Source organism: Lactuca virosa, chromosome 4 (genome assembly GCF_052849685.1).
Source record: "Lactuca virosa cultivar CGN04683 chromosome 4, Lactuca_virosa_CGN04683_v6, whole genome shotgun sequence".
In the NCBI taxonomy this organism is placed as follows: Eukaryota; Viridiplantae; Streptophyta; class Magnoliopsida; order Asterales; family Asteraceae; genus Lactuca; species Lactuca virosa.
The window spans coordinates 417607643-417631291 of NC_136429.1; the positions used below are offsets into that span (position 1 = coordinate 417607643).

A 23649-nucleotide genomic window follows, 5' to 3' on the forward strand; every position below is an offset into this window, starting at 1 on the left:
GACTTAAGGTCCTTAAATAGAGGCTCAACCCTAAAATTTAGGGTTTGGAGTCTGCATGAGTACTCCCTGCATACTCGACGAAGTCTGCGTCCAACTTAAGTGACTTACGCTCGGCGTACGCCCAAGACGGATTTTGCAATACTTTGTTATTTTAAGCTGGAAATAAAAATACCTAGAAATGAATGTTATAGAGGGCAGAGTGAAATTTAATGTGTCACTATTTCAGAAACTCATACTAAACATTATATGCTTACAATACTTGTATCTTTTATATAAAATTATAGAGAATTTTAGAAAAGCCTAATCTATTATTATTACTGCTTCAAAATCATTATGTATATTTTTGGCTATTAAAACATTAGGACTGAGTAAACTTGGGCTGGAAGATATTAATTTTAGAGATAGGTTTTTAAGTTGTACTTTTAATTTAGTAATATAACATTATATATTAAAAATCTTAACTTCCATATTGGTTACAAATTATAGTTATACTTTAATTTATATCCAGAATCGACTAAACTATTCTCCAACATTATTTACACTTGTATACAAATAAATTATCATCTTCTAAACAAAAGAATCACAAAATAGATTCCAAAATGATAGGTCATTTAATTCAAATGATATCCAAGAGCTACAATACCAAAAGTTTACTCGGTAAAGGTTTAAATCAATCATTACAGCTAAACTTCAATTAATCAACATAATATTTGTTTGGATTAAGATAAACATAAACAACCTAAATGTCAATCTTGTATTTAACCTTTGGGGGTGGTGAAGAGGACACAAATTAATCTAAAAAATTAGTTATGTATTAATTTAACTCCAGATGGGCATAGAAGCTCTTTCTTGCGACAACTTACAAAAAGTTTTCATAATCCTATTTGTAAATCTACACATGTCTTCACAACAAGACTTGAACCTTCAACCACAAAATATTATAACAAAAAAACATAACATAAAAATTGTGATGTCTTGTATCCTATGTTTTGAAAACCTGACCGGCCGGTTCGACCGGTTCAACTGGAACCGGTCTCGGATCCGGTTCTTAAAGGCTGAAAAACCGGTATCCATGTAAACCGGTCTAACCGGTAAAAACTGGTCCGGTTGAACCGGTAAAACCGGTCAATACCGGAAATTTTAAAAAATATTTATTTTTTTCATTTTTTGTATTTTTTATGTAATTAAATATAATCAGGACATTATCGGGTTTTTCCGGTTGGACCACTCGAACCATCGAACCAATAAGACGATCGGTTCGGTCTCCGATCCGATTTTCAAAACCTTGCTCGTATCTACAAATCTACAGTCTATAGCTCGTTGAAAAATGAACCACTCACTTGCATATTTAAATGAGGGGTTTTTGTCATAAAAACCCCTAATTTTACACAAAAAAACCGGTAATGCCCAAAGTCGTTTTTTTTTTGCCACAAATGCCTCTACTATCGGAAAATTGGTTCACTTTTGCCCCTTAGCAAGATTTTACCTTCTGGGCCAGTCACCTTTGTCATAGAAGCTCTTATATTTACTTATCACCTCCACCACCACACTTTTCCACCACCACCGCCTTTTGCCACCAACACCACCATCAGCCACACACAAACCACCACCACCACTATCGTCCATCATCCACCATCACCACCACTACCATCCATCATCCACCACCACCCAACGCCACCCTTATCCCTCCATCACAGAAACCCATCATCACACTACCATCATCTTCTCCACTGAAACACACATACTGAAACACAAACATACATACATTCAAGCAAGATTTAGAACTCAAAGAAGATTTTCAGAACAACTCAAACAAGGAAATGATTTTCAGAACTAAAGACAATTTAGAACTCAAACACAATTCAGAACTATAACAAGAAGAATTCAACCACAATTCAGAAATCAAACAAGATTTTGGAAACGAGACTTTGGATCAAAGCAAACCCTAAACCCCTTCTTTTTTTTTTTATCGTCTTCTCCGGCTGTTGCTTATCCATTATCACACATACCTGAAATCGATAAACCAATACCATAAGCCACCACACAAACACCTTAACACCACCATTAACCTCCATTACAACCACTTTTCACCAACCTCCACAAACCTTCAATAATCGACATTTCAGCTACCATTGTCTTCTCCTTACCCTGTTCATGCACACTAAGACTTCCAGTCATCGCCATAGCCCCTTCAAGTTAAATTGAAGAGGGTATGGTGCGATTCGAATCAGAAAGAGAATGGGATAAGGGTGCGATTGAAATCTATTATTGTTACATACCTGCGTGAGGGAGAAAGAAACAGGAACCCGAATCAGAGTTCTTCCGATGGAGACGGCTAGGATTTCGTCTGTTGGAGGCGGATATAGGTTCATCTGATGGAGGATGCTAGGGTTACATATGGGAGGTTGGTGGTGAAGGCAGAGAAGGTGTTGGAGATGATGACCATCGGAGGTCGTGAAGGCATGTAGCTAGGGTTACACAAGAAAATAAAGTCGCGATTTTTGGGTGATTGTAATGGTGAAGTCGTAGAGGGTGTTGAAGACACCGTTGGAGATGGGAGGGGATGTTGTCGGAGACAAGCCTGAAGGTGGTGGTGGTGATGACGCCTGGCGTTGGTGGTGGTGAGCAGCCACCAAGTTTTTGTTAAGAAGGATCAAGTGAGTAGATGACCGACTACCTGGTGTTAACCGGATAAAAAGCCATAAGTGGTAAAATTTGCTCAAATGTTAGGCATTAATGAACATAAATTTGTACTTTAGGCATAACCAACTATTTTGTGTAAAATTGAGGGCTTTTATAGCAATAACCCTTAAATGAGAAGTCCTTGATAACATGTAAACCAATGGACATCCAAGTGCTTTATACATTATTCTCATAATTATTTGAAAATGCATATAAGAGTCACTCTATATTATGAAATATAGATATAGATGTAACTAGGGGTGAACATGGTGTGGTTCGGTGCGGTTTTCGGCCAAAACCGAACCGAAAACCGCAACTTCGGTTTTTTGAAGTTTAAAAACCGCACCGTTCGGTTTTTATGCGGTTCGGTTTTTGCGGTTTTTTGCAGTTAGGTTTTTTTGCGGTTTTTTGTCAGTTTTTTTATTTGGTTTTTGTTTTGCCTTTTTACTAAAACTCATTAACTCAACGAGTTACTTTGGCTCGGATGAGAAATGTTAATCATTTATTGAGAAACTTTATATAGAGATGAGAAGCGCCGGATTGACTCTCTTATATGAAAGGTGAGAATGGTGAAAGTTTTATCTCAAAGGCGATGTGCGATATTCTTATACGGCTGACAAAATTAAAGCCCAAATGATATCTTGAAGATGAACCGATACCACTACGTCTTGGTTTGAAATCAAATGACATAATCACTCATCCAACATGTTTCTAATGCTTGTATATACTACAAATTAAATATGATATTTGTTTCATAGGTACATGCGATAATATCAATTAATGTATTCATAAAAATGATACTATCATCACCGATACTCTTCATATTTAAATGTTAAAAAATGTAATAAACATTATTTGTTTTTGTAAATATCACTATATGTATGCTTAAAAAAATACAATCATCCTCTGATAAGATAGATATTTATATTTATAGAACTTTTAATAATCATGAGTTCTTCGTTCTTACAGATATCAACACTTAATATATATATATATATATATATATATATATATATATATATATATATATATATATATATATATATATATATGTGGTTAGGTTCATGTGAGACAACATAATTTTGTGAGACCGTGAGACGCAATCATAGCCACTAATTTAGTAGATAAAACAAAAATATTTTTAAAATGCAAAATAATTGAAAATTTTCGAAATTTTTTTTCCCAATATTATTTTCGGAATATATATTTTCCAAAAATCATATTAGAATATTCTACATATCTGGCAAATCTAGTAGAATATTCTAAACATTCAAAAAATCATATTAGAAATGTACAGTGTAATATTCTATTAGAATATTTCACGTATTTTAAAAAAAAAACGGTAATTTTATTTTATTTTTTTTTATTTTTGTGTAGGTAAATAAAGTTTCGAAAATAAAAATTAAATTTTTTTTTTAGAAATTTCCTTTTATTTTGCATTTTAAATTTTTTTTTAGATTTGGTCTCACGGTCTCACAAAATTAGCATGGTCTCAAATGAACCTGAACCTATATATATATATATATATATATATATATATATATATATATATATATATATATATATATATATATATATATATATATATATATATATATATATATATATATATTCGGTGCAGTTCGGTTTTTTGCGATTTTTGCAAGACTAGAAACCGCACCGCACTGCACCAAATGTTTTCTGTTTTTGCAAAACTAAAAACCGCACTGTCGGTGTTCATTTCGGTTTCGGTTTTTTGGTTTCGGTTTATGCGTTTTTTTCGGTTTGCGGTTCGGTTTTTGCTCACCCTTAGATGTAACGATAGAAATAAGCAAGAAAAGTAATCACCCAACAATTATAGAATTGAAGTCTAATATTTATGGAGGGACATAGGAACATATTTACCATCTTTGAACAAATGAAGTTGATGGAGGCGATATAAGTTATAATCAAAACCGATAAGTACAAACTTATACAAAAAAAATATACCACAAATAAACATCATAAAATAACCCAATCAATTAGCATAAAGCATGTGAATCAAAAACTAAAAAATAAATAAATACCAAGTCAAATGGAGAGATCATAGTGGTTATAAAAACCTAAAAGGAGAAGGTACAACAATCAACTTTGGATACTTTTGTAAATGAAAAATAAGGACTGCTAAATAATAATTTTAAAGGCTAAACCTTGTTTGTTACAAGTGGTTTTAAAAAATCGACATCACATATGGTTTGATATTCAGGACATGAATTTTTAGATAAACATTAAGATATCTAGGCTTGTGTATGGGGCAATTTTAAGGATGTAAACGAACCGAACGTTCGACGAACTGTTCGTGTACTGATCAATAGGCCTACTGTTTATGTTCGTTTATATAATAAATGAACGAACATGAATACAAATTCTTGTTTATTTAGTTAAACGAACGAACATGAACAATAGGCTCGTTCGTTCATTTATGTTTGTGAACGTTCGTTTATATATGTTCAATTATGTTTGTTTATCTTTGTTTATTGATGTTCGTTTAGCATGTTCACGAACATAAATAAACAAACATGAACAAGGTAATTTGTTAAACGAACGAACATGAACAAGAAAACTCGTCCGTTTATCTGTTTGTGTTTATTCGTTTGTTCGGCTAACTTAAACGAACGAACATGAACAAGCCATTGTTCGTGTTCGTTCGGCTGATTTATAGCCTTATACAGTTTGGTTCAGTTATTGGATTTGATAGAATCGAGCCCCATTCTAATTGGTTAATACATTTTAATAACATGTAGGTATTGATTATTATTGATTTTGGTTCAAGACCATGCATTACAAAAAATTAAAGACCATACATTTTTTTTTTTAAAAAAAAAGTAATAAATTATTAAAAAATGCAAAAACCACAAAATACAAAAAGATAAAAAGAAGAAAAAAAAACAAATTCCTTCAAAATAGAAAGAAAATCAGCATTTTCTTGCCCCACCCGTCTATTTCTATCTGACCAAAACATGACCCACTTTTCGGATTCCCTAACCCACCAGACCCAATTACACACCCGACCCATTCATTTTCCTTGAGCAGTAGAAAGATAAAGATCGTCCCAACAAATAACCCCAACCCCAAATTTACCCCTGCCACTTGCCACTGCACCTCCCATCCGTCGGCGACACCCACCGCAACCACAGTCGTCCGACCAGAGCCACCGTGAGGCATCGCCTTCCACGCCTCTCTTCAGTTTTCCTGTTTCCATCTTCTCTCCCGTACCTCTCGCACACCACAGCAGGAAACAACATCGAACTTCCAACCACCGCACCGTCGTTCGACTACCGCCTTCCACTTCCTCTTTTGCAATTCAGGTATGATTCCTCAAGTTTGATTCTGTGTCTCAGGATAATCAGGTTCGTCATTCATTCTTCATTCTTTCAAGACTTGTACTTTGGGCTTCAAGATTGATTCTGGGTGTATGATTCATTTTGTGCAGAGTCGCAGGCAGTTGAAATAGGCATCATTACCCTTTGATTCAAGACTTTTATGTGCATTAGATGAATTCTGTGCTACTTTTTATTGATTGATTAGGATTATTGTGACATTGTCTTTGCACATTGATTGTCTTTATGAACTACAGTGAGTTGCCAAAATTGTTCAGTTTTGTTTTCTGAAAGTTTTGTACAGTGGGGTGTCGATATGCAAATTTATTGTTTGGAAAATTTTGTACAGGCTTGAGTTTTAATGTTTAAATGATGGAACGAAGTGGCGATAACTGATAATCCAATCACCATGCTTTCCTATCCTTTTCAACTCCACATCTTCCTCTTCTATATTCTTTGACATAATCAAGACTTATCACTTATATATCGATCCTTTTCCCTTCCTCAATGCCTGTTGTGTTAAGATCTATAATAATGAATCATTGGATTAATATAGTAAATTAATATGAAGTGAGGTATATATTTAAGAGCATATATACCTGCAACAGACACAACTGTTTGAGAAGCATTGTATGATACAAACATACAGTATACAACCACTTTAAAAGCCCGACCCATGATTGTGGCGTTGAGACTTGCTATATAGAAATAAACAGGAAGATGGTGATTAATCGAATTAAAAAAAGCATAATTAGGTACATTTTGAAGTATAATGTCCTAAAACACAATATTATAATTCTGTATATTTTTCAAGTAGAATGTTATAATACACAAACAAATGAAAGTACTTTGCTATTTCCTGCATTTAGCCCTAACAGTTGCATATCAGGGTATACCTCCCTATGGTATAATTTTGTTGGGAATTTGGGATTCCACCCATGTTATGATGTACAGTAGGTAAAACTGGAATTGCCTCCTTTGTAACATCAACACCACCAAAGATGGCATCGGTTTCAGAGATACCAAACCTCTGGTGGTAGGTGACTCAAGTGAAGATACATGTGGTCCTTCATTGGTACTATTTGAAGAAAGTAATATTAATCACATATAACTAATGCACGATTTTGGAATTGATCTAAAAACAATTAGTCACAATCAACAGAAATCCATGGGAATGATGAAATAAAGCTTAAGTAATACCTCAATTAAGAAAGGCCTGCAAGTGCTAACATAGCCTTCCCATCTCCTGTGCAAGTATGAGCAGAGATTGCTGAGTAACATGCTCTACCATATCCCTGAAAACAAAATAGTGATGAAATAATACTAAATATCAAATTAAAGTAAGATGATGAATAGAAAACAGCGTGAGTATACCTGTTACAATAGTTCTTTGTGTATTGGCTTTTCCTGTCCTTCCAAGCTTCTTAAAATCATCCCCTCACTACGTAGCAGGATGTTCCATTTCCTGGGGTTTGCATCTCGGATGTAAAGCCACGTGACTCAAGAACCCCTCTGGACCCAATAATAAGCAGACCTTTCAACAAGAGAATGCTCTGTGGAATATGACTTATGCTTGTACCTTCTATATCTAACTCTTTTAAGCACTCTATACATCCAAGTGCCTCTGGCAACTTCTCAATTCGAATACAATTGGCAAGATTGATATGTTTTAGATATTTCATCTCACCAATGCTATTTGGGATTTCTTGTAAACGTTCACACTTCATTACTTTTAACTTCTCTAAATATTCTAATCGGCCAAGATCCTTGGGTAACTTCTCAAGAAAAAAACAGGAGTTAAGTTCGAGAGACTTTAGATGTTTCAACATACAAATGCTATCTGGAAGATGTTTAATGGTTGCATATAACAAAGTGAACTTCTCTAAACATTCTAATTGGCCAAGATCCTCAGGTAACTTCTCAAGAAGAAAACATGAATTAAGTTCAAGAGACTTCAGATGTTTCAACATACAAATGCTATCCGGAAGATGTTTAATGGTTGCATAATACAAAGTGAGCTTCTCTAAACATTCTAATCGGCCAAGATCCTCCGGTAACTTTTCAAGATGAAAACAAGCGTTAAGTTCGAGAGACTTCAGATGTTTCAACATACAAATGCTATCCGGAAGATCTTTAATTGTTGTAAAATACAAAGTGAGCTTCTCTAAACATTCTAACCGGCCAAGATCCTCACGTAACTTCTCAAGAAGAGAACATGAGTTGAGTTCGAGAGATTTCAGATGTTTCAACTTGCAAATGCTGTCTGGAAGATGGTTTATCTTTGTAGACAACAATATTAACTCCTCGAGACATTCCAACCCATCAAGGTCCTTGGGCACCTCCACAAAACTTCCTTCCATTTTAAGCTTTCTTAAACGTCGTAACCCACAAATGCTTCCTGAAATCTTCTCAAGGCTTGTGCAAGCACACTTGACTAGAGAAATAAGCATCTCAAAATTTCTAGTCAGTGAGAGCTGATCTTCTCTATAAAAATAAATAAGCATCTCAAAATTTCTAGTAAGTGACAAGCTATTGTCGGGATGAAGTGGGCAGCTTTCTAGGGACACCTCAATCAGATGTAACTCAGCTAAAGGACTACAAGATCTATAACCCTTTGCCTGAAACATAAGAGCTCTAAAGCCCAAACCACCGCTTACGTACAAGTGGGAAATCTCTTTTAGACATCCAAGAGGAGTGATCAGTTCTACCAAATTACAACATTGTGCAAGATATAAGTTCTTGAGATTTGGAGTCAGCCCAAGGTTAAGGGTCCTCAACTTTGAATGACTAAGGTTGAGGTTTGCCAACTTTTGACAGTCATCGACCATGTGAAATTCTTCCAAATAATAAGAATTTTCAAGATCTAAATTCTTGAGATTGGGAGTCAGCCCAATGTCAAGGGTCCTCAATTTTGAATTGGTGATTTGTAGGGATATGAGATTTAGACATCTATTAGGCATTTGAAGTTCTACCAAATCAGGACATTGATCAATAATCAATATCTCAAGATTCAGAGCCAACCCAAGGTCAAGAGTCCTCAACCTTGAATGTGTGAGGTCGACGGATGTGAGCTTTAAACATCCAACGGACATGTGAAGTTCTTCCAAATCATAACAGTTTCTAAGATCTAATGTCTTGAGATTTGGAGTAAGGCCAATGTCAAGAGTCCTCAACTTTGAATTAGCAAGTTGTAGGGACATGAGATATAGACATCTATCAAGCATGTGAAGTTCCACCAAATTACAACATTCTTGAAGATATAATGTCCTAAGATTTGGAGTCCGCCCAAGGTTAAGAGTCCTCAACTTTGAATGACAACTGTTGAGGTTTTTGAGATTTTGACATTCATCGGCCATGTGAAGTTCTTCCAAATAATAACAATCTCCAAGATCTAAATTCTCGAGAACCGGAATCAGCCCAATGTCAAGGGTCCTCAATTTTGAATGACAAATGTTGAGGTTTTTGAGCTTTTGACATTCATCGGCCATGTGAAGTTCTTCCAAATAATAACAATCTCCAAGATCTAAATTCTCGAGAACCGGAGTCAGCCCAATGTCAAGGGTCCTCAATTTTGAATGACAAATGTTGAGGTTTTTGAGCTTTTGACATTCATCGGCCATGTGAAGTTCTTCCAAATAATAACAATCTCTAAGATCTAAATTCTCGAGAACCGGAGTCCGCCCAATGTCAAGGGTCCTCAATTTTGAATGAAAAATGTTTAGGTTTTTGAGCTTTTGACTTTCATCGGTCATGTGAAGTTCTTCCAAATAATAACAATATCCAAGATCTAAATTCTTGAGAACCGGAGTCAACCCAATGTCAAGGGTCCTTAATTTTGAATTAGTGAGTTGTAGGGATCTGAGATTTAGACATCTACTGGGCATGTGAAGTTCTTCCAAATCACAGCATCGATCAAGAATCAACTTCTCGAGATTCGGAGCTAGCCCAAGGTCAAGAGTCCTCAACCTTGAATGTGAGATGTCGACATATATGAGCTTAAAACACCCAACATGCATGTGAAGTTCTACCAAATCAGAGCATCCTCTAAGATTCAACGTCTCCAGATTTGGATTAAACCTAAGGTCAAGGGTACTCAACTTTGACCAACTCAGGTTAAGGAATCTAAGCTTGTTAAGAACCTAACATAAGAAAAATTAAAAGACAAGATGAATATTGGTGTAATAACAATAGAATGGATGTAGAACATTACAATGAATCATGAAGAAACAAACAGTCAATCATATTTCTACCTTGTTTTCTCCCGCTTCCCAAAGTTGTACGATTTGACTGTTAGCCATCTCAAGTGAAACAAGATTATTTGCTTGAAATGCTTTGGGTAAAGACCAACAAGGGTAATAATCCACACGTAGATATTGTAAAGCATTTGGAAAGTCCGGGTTGGCTATATTATTAAATTCTAAAGTACGGGAACAATATCCAAGATACAGGGCAAGAAGTCTAAGTTTTTTCATCTTTCCAAGACCTTTTAGAACAATATGCGGATTGAGTTTCTCGGCATGGAGTAGTATACATCTTGTTGCTTTAGTGCCCTGTAATCATAAGACAGTCAACATGAAACCTAAGTTGTAACAAATGAACATGTGTTAGTTTTCCCCAATTAACTTAGAAAAAAAAAACTTGATCCTTACCAAATCATTAGACAATATCTCTTCAATTTCATCGGCAATCCACAATCGGCTATGTTTGTGAGGCTTATCCGGGTGAGAGCGACGAACAATATTCCTGCCCATTTCTTGAATATGGTCATGCATTCCCACACACTTGTAACCTTGACTATTATAATTAGAAATACTTATGAGAGATCTCTGCTCAAGAACTCTTAAACCATTTCTAGCATGTAATCCGCAACTTTCAAGTGCTTTTATTGCATTGTCTTTCCGCCAGCCTTTCATGATGCATGCAATATCTAGGAATATTTCCTTGTAATCCTGCTCTAGACCAATATAACTTAATTCCAGCCTTTTTAGTGTTTCTGCTAAAGGAACCATTTTTAGTCTTTTTAAGTAATCTACCCATTCAAGCTCATTTTTACCACAAAGAAATGATCCCAAAACTCTGACCGTTAAAGGAAGACCAGCAGCATAACCTACAACTTGGTTGGATAGCTTTTCATATTGTTGAATAGGAATATTGCCACCAAATGCATACTTATTGAAGAGGCAAATTGCTTCCATATCGGATAACAAATTGACATCATGAATCAACTTCACTCTGTGTGCTATGAGCACTTGCTCATCTCTTGTTGTAACAATAATTCTACTTCCCGGCTTAAACCAATTAGGCTCACCAGCTAACGCCTCAAGTTGGTCTATATGATCCACATCATCTAGAACAACAAGAACCTTCCTATTGGGCATTATCCTCTTCATCATGTGTTTACCATCATAAACACTACTTACATTGATGTCTTTATCATTTAATACGTCAGAGAGGACTTGATTTTGCAACAACTTCAAACCGGATAACGAAGCATTTGAAAATTCCCTCACATTCTCGACAAAGCTTTTACCTTCGAACTGAAAGCATATTCGATCAAAAACAGCTCTGGCCAAGGTTGTCTTCCCACCACCTCCCATCCCCTGGATCCCAATCATGCGAACATCATCAAAACCAATTCCTAAATATGATACAACATCATTGATCCGGGTCTCCATTCCTACTAAGTTCTTATCAATGCTTAAATGGGTGGAATGTAGCTCCAATGAAAGCTCTTCCACAATCTTTTGGATGAATTGAGCTTCATGCCTGCATTTTCAAGAAGAGTAAAATAACTATACTCACAGTACGTACCACATGACTGGTTACTTCATTTCTATAACATACAGCCCTATATGAAAAATAACATAGTTCGTATAATAATATTTCATTTTTAATCTTTGGACAAGACCCAGAAATTATAGTTAAAATTTGATAATCTACGATGCAATGTAAGAGCCTTTTACATCCAAGGTAAACATAGATCAGAAAGAAACAAAATACAAGAATATTGCAGAGATCTAATGAAGGAATTACCCAGCAGCAGTATTCTTCAACTCCCATCCAGCCAGATCTGCTGCTTCTTTCAGAGCCTCCCTCCATTTCCTGGCAGCCTCTTTCTTTTCATGTTTGGCGAAGGCTTCTGCCACTGACCCGCTTTGTTTGCGGACTTCCGAAGGTTCCACGTCATAGAAGAGGGGATAAGCAGTATGCTCGATACTCCTGTGACACTCCATTATCTTAACAAGTTCATCCAAACACCAAGATGAAGAGGCATAGTTCTTGGAGAAAACAATGATGTAGAATTTTGAGTCTTCAATGGATCTGATAAGCTCATCACTAATGTTTTTCCCTTTTTTGATTCTCTGGTCGTCCTTGTAAGTATGAATGCTTTTTTGTTTAAGAGCTTGATAAAGATGATCAACGAAGTTCGTACGGGTGTCTTCACCCCTAAAACTCAAAAATACATCATACTTAAAGCTCTTGTGAACGAATGAAGTTGAAGAAGACGCCATTGAAGGTATGATCGAAGGATTCTGATAAAAATCAAATCTTTGTTGGGGAATTGAAGTTTATGCGAAATTGACTGTAAAGAAACTTGGAGGAGATGAATGAGTGACCCGTAAGTGTAAATTACTTGTAACGAAATGTGTTTGTTTGGAAAAGCTGGAATGGGTGGAAATTAAAGTAAGGCACTTATTTGGTCAAAAGAAGAGGGTAGCTAAGTAGCTTTATTTGAACAAATTAAGAATAAAGGCAATTTTTATTGTCTGTATATTTTCCCTTTTGAAAAAGATATTGTACTATCTGACTACATGCTTATATTTATGTAATTCTTTTACTTTTGAGAGCATTATTTTACTCTATTTATTAATAATCTATCTTTTTTTTTGGACAGCAAGCATATAATAATTAAGAAATTACTTGCAAGAAGCTAGGTAGGAGGTACAAGGAAAATTTAACAAAATAAGTATCAGGCAAACAAGAGTTACATTCAACTATCGGGTTTTGACACCATCCTTCCCACCTGAACCATCAGTTTTCATCCTTGAATTGATTCATAAGTGTGATATAAACTGTACCTAACTTGCCAACGCCATGTTCGATTTAGGGATATTTGAATGCACTTTATGGTTTCTAAACTCCCACATAACCCACAATAATACGAATGCTATAGCCACATATACTTCAACCAAATTACCCGTACCTCCTTAACTATTGCACAACTCAAGAATACATGAGCTTCGTCCTTTGTTTCTGACTATAGATACAGAAGTAGGGATGGAATTGATTCCTGCTTTATTGAGATTAACCATGGTAAATAGTCTCCAATGGCTCACCTTCCAGGCTAAAATTTTCAATTTACTTGGGACGAGATTGTTCTAAAATTGTTAAAAATCATCATTTAATTGTTTCTTGAAAAACTTTTAGTCTTTGCATTTGTCTTCTAAAAAACAAAAGTCATCGAGTGTAATTGGTTTCATATTACAGGCAAGTCCTATTTATACAACTTTCACATGCAACTTTAGTCACATAGTACAACTTTATACACTTATAATGATAAATCACCAATCATATCGCATATGACGTACCAAAAGCATATAAGATGTAATTATTACCAGAATCATTTTCACAATACAATGAAAGGTAGCAATCAACACGCACATATGATATGAAATGATTCTTAACTTTGTAATTAAATACAACCTTATTGTTAATCAACAGGTTCTCCAACTCTATTGTCTCTAGCAAGTCCTAGTTCCTAAAATATGTCTTCACATAAATACATCTTTCAAAAGAGACTATAAAAATACTGAATCTTAAAAGTCCAATCAAATTTACCATATCAAGCTTCTATCTTTCAAGTTGACATCATGATAACTCTCCCATGCTTTGTACATCAGATCGCAACCTACAACACTCACATAGTCATCGAATATGGTCACCAGGAATAACATATGTATATAAATATCTATATTCTATACACATGCACACACACACACTGACACACACCTTCTTCTAATGTCTCATGTACATGTGTGAAAGACAGCAGCATTATTTTGCATGATCGATTCAGCATGTTCAATCGGATACGAGAGTGAAGTGAACCATTTGTATTCCTGATTTTGTCTAACCATGCAATGGTCTTCTCTCCAGCATCCTTTTCCAATGTTTTTTGTTTTTTACCTGTATATAGCAGAGAAACTTGAGGCCATATGATGCATTTTTTTTCTATTAATTATACACGCAAAACTTGGAAAACAACTTCACCTGGCTTATGGATTTCTGCAGCTCTATTAGCACAAGCTCTACCAAAAACACCAATGTCAAGAAGAGAATTTGCTCCAAGATCTAGACGATTTGCACCATGAACTGAGGCCAGGCTGCCTCTCCATGGTAATTAGTTGGGATTCCATCCATGTTGTAATGGACAGTTGGTAAAACTAGAAGTGGCTTCTTTGTAACATCAACACAAGAAAAGATTGCAACTGTTTCAGAGATACCAGGAAGTCTCTCCTTGAGAACCTCTGGTGGTAGGACATTCAGGTGAAGGTAAATGTGATTCTTCATTTTGTCCTGGTCAAAGGAAGTAAGATTAACCACATATAATTGGGAAAATGATGCTTGACAACTAAATTAGGGTTTAGATCTTGATGCAAGATTTTATTGATCAAGAAACATACCAACACCACGAACTTCTCTGATTTCCATGGTCATTGATCTTGAAACATCCCTTGATGCAAGATCCTTTGCAGTTGGAGCATAACGTTCCATAGATCGTTCACCTTCACTATTCCTTAAAATACCCCCTTCACCACGAGATCCTACATTAAGATGAACCAAGTTATGACAGGATTTTCAATTTAACTCTGGTTAGAATGAAGAAAAATACACTGACCTCAGTAATGAGGCACTCAAGATCCTGAAACAAGATATTAATAGAATCCATGGCAATGATGAAATGAACTTCATTTATACTTCAAGAGTAAGGCCTGCAAGTGCAACCATAGCATTCCCAACTCATGTGCAAGTATGAGCAGAGATTGCTGAGATACCATAACCCTGACAACAAAATGAATGGATTGAGAAAATAAGTAGATTGCCTAATTAGAGAACAAAATTAACCTTAGTTAATGAAGGGTCAAATACATGAAATAGCAATGCACTTTCATTTCTTTCTATTACAACATTGTACTTTGAAAAATCTAACCAATTAGAGAAATGTCATCCAAATACAAACCAATCATTACTATAAGATAAGAAAATATTTAAAAAGTACATTTCTATAATTAAATAGATTTTTCAAAGTACAATACCTTATTTGGAAAAAAAATTGAAAGTATAATGCTATAATATAATTGATAATTTTTGGCTGAAGAATTAATAAAATTCATATCAATTATAAAATTCAAATCAAAGTAAGATGATCTATAGAAAACAGAGAGCGTACCTGTTACAACAGTTCTTTGTGAAATGGCTTTTCCGTAATCATCCCACTATTATGTAGTTTAACATTTCATTGCTTTGTATCTCGAATGTAAAACCAGATGACTGAAGAAGCCCTATCGACGCAAAAATACACAGACCTTTTAACAAAAGAATGCTCTGCGGAAGACGATTTATGTTTGTACCTCCTATATCTAACTCTCTCAAACATCCTAAACATCCAAGTTCTTCAGGCAACTTTCCAATTCGAATACAATAGCGGAGGTTTAAGTTCTCTAAAAATTCTAATTGGCCAAGATCCTGTGGTAACTTCTCAAGCAGCGAACAATCATAAAGTTTAAGATATTTCAGGCGTTTCAACATGCAAATGCTATCCGGAAGATGTTTAATCTTTGTAAAGGAAAAATCTAGCTCCTCTAAACATCCTAATTGACCAAGATCCTCCGGTAAATTCTCAAGCCATGAACAAGAAGTAAGTTTGAAAGATTTAAGATGTTTCAACATACGAATGCTATCCGGAAGATGTTTAATCTTTATATATGACAATTCTAGCTTCTCTAAACGTTCTAATCGGCCAAGATCCTCGGGTAACTTCTCAAGAAACATACAGAAAACAAGTTTGAGAGATTTCAGATGTTTCAACATACAAATACTATCCGGGAGACGATTAATCTTTGTAGACCTAAAAACTAGTTCCTCAAGACATTCGAACTGGTCAAGGTCCTTGGGTGCCTTAAGAAGATTTCCATCCACTTTAAGCTTCCTTATACGTTGTAACCCACAACCTGAAGACGTCTCAAGGATTGTGCAAGCACACATACCTACATAAATAAGTATCTCGACATTCCTAGTCAGCGTGTGTCGCTCTTCTTCATAAAAACAACTAAACCAGAACTTGGCCAGATTATTGCTGGTGTGAAATGGGCCTTTTTTTAGGGACTCCGCAATCAGATATAACTCAGCTATTGGACCAACCTTATGTGATTTATTCAGACTACAACAAGTATAATCCTTTATGTTAAACAAAAAAGATCTAAACCCCAAACAACCATTTAAGTCATAGTGGACAAGTTTGTTTAGACATCCAATAGAAGTGTGAAGTTCTACCAGATTAGAACATTCTTTAAGATATAGCGCCTCCAGATTTGGAGTCAGCCCAAGGTCAAGAGTCCTCAACTTTGAATGACTTATGTTGAGGGTGGCGAGCTTTGGACATTCACCAGCCATGTGAAATTCTTCTAAATAGGAACATTTTTGAAGATCTAAAGACTTGAGATTTGGAGTCAGCCCAATGTTAAAGGTCCTCAACTTTGAATTACTGAGTTGTAGGGATATGAGATTTAGACATCTACGGGGCATGTGAAGTTCTACCAAGTTACGGCATTTAGCAAGAATCAAAGTCTTGAGATTCGTAGCCAGAGCAAGGTCAAGGGTCCTCAACCTTGAACGTGTGAGGTTGACATAGATGAGCTTTAAATATCTAATGGGCATGCAAAGTTCTACCAAATCAGTACATCGTCGAAGATTCAAGGTCTCGAGATTTGGAGTAAGCCCAAGGTCAAAGGTTCTTAACCTTGAACATCTGAGATCAAGGAATCTAAGCTTGTTAAGAACCTAACATAAAAAAAAAGATGAATATTGGTGTAATAACAAAACAATGAGTGTATAACATTATTATGAACCATGCAAAACAATCAATCAACCATACTTTTACCTTTCCTTCTCCCCCTTCCCAAAGTTGTACGATTTTACTATAAGCCATCTTAAGTGCAACAAGATTATTTGCTTGAAATGCCTCTGGTAAAGAACTAAAGGGGTAATCTTTCAAATCCAGATATCGTAAAGCCTTTGGAAACGCTGGGCTGACTAAATTAGATTCCGTATTACATAAACGACCCCCAAGAACCACAGAAAGAAATCTAAGCTCTTTCATCTTTCCAAGACTTTTTATAAAAATATGTGGAGTGAGTGTCGCGGTGTAGAACTGTATACATTTTGTTGCTTTAGTTCCCTGTAATCCACAAAAGCGACCATGAAACTTTTGTCTTAACAAATGAAAATGTGTTGGCTTTTCCCAACATAGAAATAAACTTGACCCTTACCAAATCATTAGCCAATATATCTTCAATTTCATCATCAATCCACAATCGGCTATGCTTGTGAGGCTTATCGAGGTGTGAACGACGAACAATATTCTTGCCCATTTCTTCAAGATGGTCATGCATTCCCACATGATTACGAGAAATGGTTATGAGAGATTTTTGCTTAAGAACTCTTAAACCATTTCTAGCATGAAATCCACAACTTTCAAGCGCTGTAATTGCATTGTTTTTCTTCCAACCTTTCAGAATGCATGCAATATCTAGGAATATTTCCTTGTAATCGTCCTCTAGACTGGTATAGCTTAATTCCAATTTTTTCAGAGTTTCTGCTAATGGAATTGTTTTTAGTCTTCTTAGGGCATCTATCCATTCAAGCTCATCTTTACCACAAAGAAACGAACCCAAAACTTTGATAGTTAAGGGAAGACCAGCGGCATAGTGTACAACTTGTCTTGATAGCTCTTTGTACCCTTCAGTTGGGATCTCTCCCCCAAATGCATACCTATTGAAGAGGAAACTTGCTTCCTTATCCGATAAAAGATTGACATCATGAATGAACTTCACTCGGTGTGCTACCAGCACCTGTTCATCTCTTGTAGTGATGATGATTCTACTTCCCGGCTTAAACCAATTAGGCTCACCGGCTAACGCCTCAAGCTGGTCTACATGATCAACATCATCTAATACAACAAGAACCTTTTTATCACGCAACATCCTCTTCACCATGTGTTTCCCATCATAAACACTACTAACATTGATCTCTTCGTCAATTAAGACATCTGACAGGATTTGATTTTGCAATGACTTTAAACCAAACAAAGAAGCATTTGAAACTTCTCTGACATTCTCAATGAAGCTTTTACCTTCGAACTGAAAAGCTATTTGATCAAAAACAGTTCTGGCCAAAGTTGTCTTCCCACCACCTCCAATCCCCTTGATTCCAATCATCCGAACATCATCAAACCCCTTTCCTAAAGATGATGCAACTTCTTTGATCCGGGACTCCATGCCAACTAAATTTTCATCAATGTTGAATCTGATGGATCGTAACTCTCTTGAAATCTCTCCAACTATCTTTTTGATGAATATAGCTTCATGCCTGTATTTTCAAGAAGATTCAATTAGCATACTCAAAATCCCACAGGAGCAGTTACTTTCAGATATATAACATACAACCCTATATGAAAAATAATAGTTGTATAAATCATATTTCATGGTTATTCTTTCAAGAAGACGCAAAACTTGAGTAAAAATTTGACAATTTAAGATGCCGTGTACAAGCCTCTTACATCCAGGTTATGCTCTAGATCAGAAAGATTCAAAATACAAGAATATTGCACATTTATGATGACAGAATTACCCATCAGCAGTCCTTTTCAACTCCCATCCAGACAGATTTGCTGCTTCTTTCAGAGCCTGTCTCCATTTCCCTGCAGCCTCTTCCTTTTCATGTTTTGCAAAGGCTTCTGCCACTGCCCCGTTTTGTTTGCGGACTTCTGAAGGTTCCACGTCATAGAACAAGGGGTAAGCGGTATGCTCAGTGGTTCTATGACATTCCATTATCTTCACAAGTTCATCCAAGCACCAAGATGAAGAGGCATAGTTCTTGGAGAAAACAATGATGTAGAATTTTGAGTCTTCAATGGATCCGATGAGCTCCTCATTAATGTTTTTCCCTTTTTTGATTCTCTGGTCGTCCTTGTATGTATGAATGCTTTTTTGCTTAAGAGCCTGATAAAGATGATCAACGAAGTTCGTACGGGTGTCTTCACCCCTAAAGCTCAAAAACACATCATACTTAAAGCTCTTGTGAATGGATGAAGTTGAAGAAGAGGCCATTGCAGTATGTTTGAAGGATCGTTAAAATCAAATATGCGTTGGGAAAAGTTTATATATGCCTACGATTCCAAAGAAACTTAGATGATCAGATGAGTCGAGTACGCTCTGTATATTAATTAAGAAGATAGTGGATAGCGTAATATGAACGCGTTTATGTGTTTGTAAAACTTTACATTTATCTATTTAGAAAAATTAAAAGATGATGGGAATTTTGTTATATGCACTTTAATGAGTCTAATACTTTTGGGAGGACTTTTCTATTATATTTGTGTTTAAAAGTTCATTTTCTAGTAATTTTAATTAAAAGTTGATGTTCACTTGGATCTTGATATCCACTTACTAATCTATTTTACTTTCGGGAGGACTATTCGAATCACATGTGTAAGGGATTTTGAAAAAATAATCTCTTTAATTTGTATTTGAAAAATACTCACTTATTTTGGAATGGACAATTTTGGATAGGAGTTATCGGTCTGTCCATTCCATATTGGGCTTCGGACAAAATGGGCAGTACATAAGGCATTCTATACATGGAGTATTTTCATATTTTGGACTTAGTGGGCAAAGAGGAAATAACATTTGTGTAACACCTTAAATTTCAAATCAAATTTTTCATTTTTAATTTACCCAAAATATTGTTCATAAACAAAATCATTGGAAAAGCACAAGTATCAAGTACAAATCATCATCACAAAATATTAGAGTATCACAAAATGTTCGGTAACAAATCTCCCAACCAGTGTGTACAATCAGACATTCGTCTTCCCGCGATCCTCAGAACTACCTGAAACACATATAATCAACAATTGTAAGCACGGAGCTTTGTGAGTTTCCCAAGATGTCACATACAACACAACATAAATAAACATCTATGGGTTATCAGCAACCCTATAGACTATCGGCAGTCCCAGCGGGCAAACAACACGCTTTGTGGGTTATTAGCAACCCTGGAGACTATTTGTAGTCTCAGTCACACATAAACAACATAACACAATAATAATAGTTTGACCCAGTTGGTCATCACAATTACAACTATTCTACCACATATGCAAGAATAAGTGAGGAGACTCGTCTGATACTGATGACAACTAAATTTCACACCCAAATTGTCGGAACTAAACTCTGCCTAATAACACAATAATTAACACTAATTAATAATTAAGGTCTACAACTCAACTCACATGTCCAAATCCCACAACTATCCTCCTTAAAGGCAAAAGACCATTTTGCCCATTCCATGGTCTAAAACCCTAAATCATGGCCAAAAGTCAAAAGTCAGCAAAAGTCAATTGTCGAACGTATATGCTAGGCGTACTCTTCCCCTACGTGCGGTGTACTCGAAGGATCAGGTGGGGCGGGGTCAGGCCAGGCTACATTGGGTGTAGCCAAAAGTACGTGCGACGTACATCGTCTAATCCCAAAAATCAGTCCAAAATGTCTTAATCATTAAGACATGCAACCCAACCATAGATTTGACCTCCATAGAACGTCTTAATCCATAAAGTCCATAACTGTAAGCCTTTGCATGGCTGAAAAGAGCTTAAACTTTAAAATCCTAACTTAATCCACACTCAACACCACCAAACTCTTGCATGGCTGGAAATGAACCATCAAGCAACCATTTTTATGAATCTAAGCACTCTAATACATCTAAAAGGATAGTCAAAATACTCTAGAGTAACCCATACTCACAAAGGCCCAAGCTTTGGGACAAAAAGCTCATAAAACCCATTTAAGAGATCTAGAAAGAAACACATCAAGGTATAAACTTTATACCTTCAAAAGATGCACAAGGTGAGGTAGTTTCCAAATCTACAAGCTTGCAAGCAACACCACCTTCTTTAATAGTCGTCTTCTTAAACAAGAAGGCACCAAAATCACTAAGAAGCTTCAAAATCTTCACACACAAGGCTTATACTCGAGATTAAGGTTTGGAAGGAGTGGATGCTGATTATGGGAGGTCCAAGGGTGAGTTAGGTGCTGTTTGTTTTTTTTAAAATAAAACCTCTTCAAACCACTTTTTGCTGCGCGACGCAGCACACGCGCAACACTTTCCTTCTCGCAGCAGTTTGTTTTTTTGGAAGGCTTCAGACTACAAAACCTCTGCGCGTGTGCTGCATGACGCAACACTTGACTTGCCTCTTCAAACCTCTTCAGCTTTCATTTTTTCCAAGTATTTTTTTAGAATTTTGGTATAACTTATTTTTTTTTAAACTGTTATTTTTTTTTAACTTTGATTTTTTAAAACTTTTATTAACGGATTTGATACAATTTCTTTTTATAGTTTCCACAAATTTTTTTAACTTGATTTAAAAAAAAAACTTTGATTTTTTTAATTTTTTTACCGTTTCTGTTAATAATATTTTTTCAGTTTCTGTTGCATCTTTTTTAACGTGTTTAATTTTTTACGAATTTTGTAGATATCGTTTGCAATAGTTTCTTAAGTTTTTTTTATTATTTTCTTTTTTTTTTATGTTTTCTAAAATTAGTTTTTTTTCTATAATAAAACTGTTAGCTTCTTTTATATTTTTTTAAGTTTTTTTTTTTGTAAAAAGTTTTATATTTTTTACATGTTTTTTTAGTATTCTTTCAATGTTTTAAGACTAGAATTATTAAAATTTCGGTGTTGAGAACTATTTTCAGTTTATAAAATTAGTTTATTTAAATTTTAGTTTACTGCAGCAGTCTGCAGATGTTAAAAAACAAGCATGCTTCTTATGATAGGTTGCAACCGTTTGTTCCACCTCTCTGCTACAGAGGATTGCAGCGGTGGTCCGCAGACTTTATGAATTTTCTCTTTGAAAAAACAAACAACACCTTCATGTCCTTAAATAGGGGTGAAACCCTAAAATTTAGGGTTTAGAGGCTGAGCAAGTACGCACCGCGTATCACATGTACGTCCAGCGTACCAGCATGGCTTCCGCGTTCCAGGTCTCTCACAAGTACGCTGCACGTACCTCACGTACGCCCAACGTATAATGCAAGACTTTTAACAACAAGGGACCAATAATGCAAAATTTAGTTAAGCCAAGGGCTTAAATGGAAATACCAGAAAATCAGATATTACAATTTGACTCCAATAAGTTAGAGGTTTTATAGTTAAGTTTTTCACTCCTTTACTTTTATTCATTAAAATTTGTAAGTGTAAATGCAAGATCTATAGTCTGAAACACGCATACATAGTCCAGAATGTGAAAAACAAATCTGAAACATAGATAATTGATATTATATAGGTAGGTAGTTTATTAGTATTAGTAAAGAGTTGAAAGATTAAAATGGTAGTTAGGCTTACAATAGCATGTTACTAGGTAATTCCAAAATGATTTTTTTATTTCGCGACACGAAGCTGGAACACGACGAACAAGTCCGGAATACGACGAATCAGTCTGGAATGTTTAGAAATGTATGTTTCTGACCACCATGACCAGTCCAGAATTACCTTCGGTGTCATATTGAACATATTTTAGTTTTGTTTTTCACAGCATGACCACATTTTTTTATAATTCTCTTACAGTGTCTTGCAAACATGTCATTGTTGCGAATATTCTTGCTAAAATCAGGAACCAACTACATGCGAGGCTATGTTCCAACATACGTGTTTTGGTAGGTTGTTAGATCTTCATGTCGGGCTAGAAGGGGATCTTTTGCTTTTACATTACATATTTTGCAAAGAAGTTGTCACAGACCCTCGAAGCCATGTAAAGGAAATGGTTTTTGAGATTGATGAGTACGAGTTGAACCTTTGGAAAGAGGGAATTATGCCTTTTCTTCGACTTCTAGTTTGGTGAATATATTGTAGCCTTGAATTCTGATTACGCCTTCTAATTACATGCGTTTCCTTTGGTCAAGACGAGTGAGTTGGAGCATGTTATAAATGTATTTGAAACATCTCTCCATGAGTTATTGAACGATGATGTGGTCCATGTGTGTCTATTATATCTATTAGAGAAAGGGTTCAATGATTGGTTGCCTCATCAACTTGTAAAGGAGGAGTAATTGGGTTTGATATCTAACTTTGATGATTTCAACATGCATCATGTTGTTAATTTATAAATATCATTAGTAATATTTTTATGGAAGTAATTATGTATTTTTTTGTCACATATATCTGTGGAGGAGGATAATTTGGGATCATTTGTACGCTGAGATAGTGATGGTACTCAATAAGCTTCATAGGCTTCTTCATCATGTTAAAGATGAAAAACCAAAACCTCAAAAATTGACGTACATCCTAAGCGGGTTTT

At 35.5% G+C, this 23649-nt stretch overlaps 3 protein-coding genes and 1 long non-coding RNA gene across 6 annotated transcripts; 1 reads left to right on the forward strand and 3 right to left on the reverse strand.

Moving 5' to 3' along the window:
- The first annotated feature begins 5704 nt into the window (after positions 1-5704).
- LOC145108962 (uncharacterized) lies at positions 5705-6424 on the forward strand. The gene is made up of 2 exons (XR_013708681.1): positions 5705-6008; positions 6134-6424. It is a non-coding gene; the product is annotated as an uncharacterized LOC145108962 (long non-coding RNA).
- Position 6425: 1 nt separating this feature from the next.
- On the reverse strand, positions 6426-12629 carry LOC145108956 (uncharacterized). Of its 2 annotated transcripts, none has more exons than XM_079046048.1 (7): positions 12054-12629; positions 10670-11786; positions 10271-10570; positions 7395-10159; positions 7221-7315; positions 6620-6718; positions 6426-6546 (listed from the first exon to the last, which is right to left on the reverse strand). In XM_079046048.1, exons 1-4 carry the CDS (start codon positions 12530-12532, stop codon positions 7451-7453), a joined length of 4605 nt encoding a protein of 1534 aa, XP_078902174.1. In that variant the 5' UTR covers positions 12533-12629; the 3' UTR covers positions 6426-6546; positions 6620-6718; positions 7221-7315; positions 7395-7450. The 2 variants fall into 2 exon arrangements, with proteins under 2 accessions (XP_078902174.1, XP_078902175.1); XM_079046049.1 differs by having other exon boundaries at positions 6439-6531.
- A 977-nt stretch (positions 12630-13606) lies between these two features.
- Positions 13607-19480, reverse strand: LOC145108961 (TMV resistance protein N-like). 2 transcript variants are annotated; one of them, XM_079046056.1, is made up of 10 exons: positions 18927-19480; positions 17567-18665; positions 17179-17475; positions 15469-17078; positions 14917-15080; positions 14702-14842; positions 14289-14594; positions 14031-14204; positions 13860-13929; positions 13607-13779 (listed from the first exon to the last, which is right to left on the reverse strand). In XM_079046056.1, the coding sequence occupies exons 1-4, from the start codon at positions 19403-19405 to the stop codon at positions 15507-15509; spliced, it is 3447 nt and encodes a 1148-aa protein (XP_078902182.1). In that variant the 5' UTR covers positions 19406-19480; the 3' UTR covers positions 13607-13779; positions 13860-13929; positions 14031-14204; positions 14289-14594; positions 14702-14842; positions 14917-15080; positions 15469-15506. The 2 variants fall into 2 exon arrangements, with proteins under 2 accessions (XP_078902182.1, XP_078902180.1); XM_079046054.1 differs by having other exon boundaries at positions 13607-13929.
- LOC145106553 (succinate dehydrogenase [ubiquinone] flavoprotein subunit 1, mitochondrial-like) lies at positions 13856-15265 on the reverse strand. Its single transcript, XM_079043508.1, has 6 exons — positions 15229-15265; positions 14702-14842; positions 14522-14594; positions 14289-14401; positions 14031-14204; positions 13856-13929 (listed from the first exon to the last, which is right to left on the reverse strand). Exons 1-6 carry the CDS (start codon positions 15263-15265, stop codon positions 13856-13858), a joined length of 612 nt encoding a protein of 203 aa, XP_078899634.1.
- Positions 19481-23649: the final 4169 nt, after the last annotated feature.

Excerpts from the sequence above, each read along its gene's own strand:
- LOC145108956 (XM_079046048.1), bottom strand. The coding sequence starts at position 12,532 with ATGGCGTCTTCTTCAACTTCATTCGTTCACAAGAGCTTTAAGTATGAT. Across the intron at positions 11,787-12,053 it reads TTGAAGAATACTGCTGCTGG|GCATGAAGCTCAATTCATCC; the intron begins GTAATTCCTTCA and ends TTGAAAATGCAG. Across the intron at positions 10,571-10,669 it reads AGATATTGTCTAATGATTTG|GGCACTAAAGCAACAAGATG; the intron begins GTAAGGATCAAG and ends TTATGATTACAG.
- LOC145106553 (XM_079043508.1), bottom strand. The coding sequence starts at position 15,265 with ATGATTGGTTTGTATTTGGATGACATTTCTCTAATTG. Across the intron at positions 14,205-14,288 it reads TGCAGAAATCCATAAGCCAG|GTAAAAAACAAAAAACATTG; the intron begins GTGAAGTTGTTT and ends TGCTATATACAG. Across the intron at positions 13,930-14,030 it reads ACATGAGACATTAGAAGAAG|GTTGCGATCTGATGTACAAA; the intron begins GTGTGTGTCAGT and ends TGAGTGTTGTAG.
- LOC145108961 (XM_079046056.1), bottom strand. The coding sequence starts at position 19,405 with ATGGCCTCTTCTTCAACTTCATCCATTCACAAGAGCTTTAAGTATGAT. Across the intron at positions 18,666-18,926 it reads TTGAAAAGGACTGCTGATGG|GCATGAAGCTATATTCATCA; the intron begins GTAATTCTGTCA and ends TTGAAAATACAG. Across the intron at positions 17,079-17,178 it reads GGGAAGGGGGAGAAGGAAAG|GTTCTTAACAAGCTTAGATT; the intron begins GTAAAAGTATGG and ends TTTTTATGTTAG.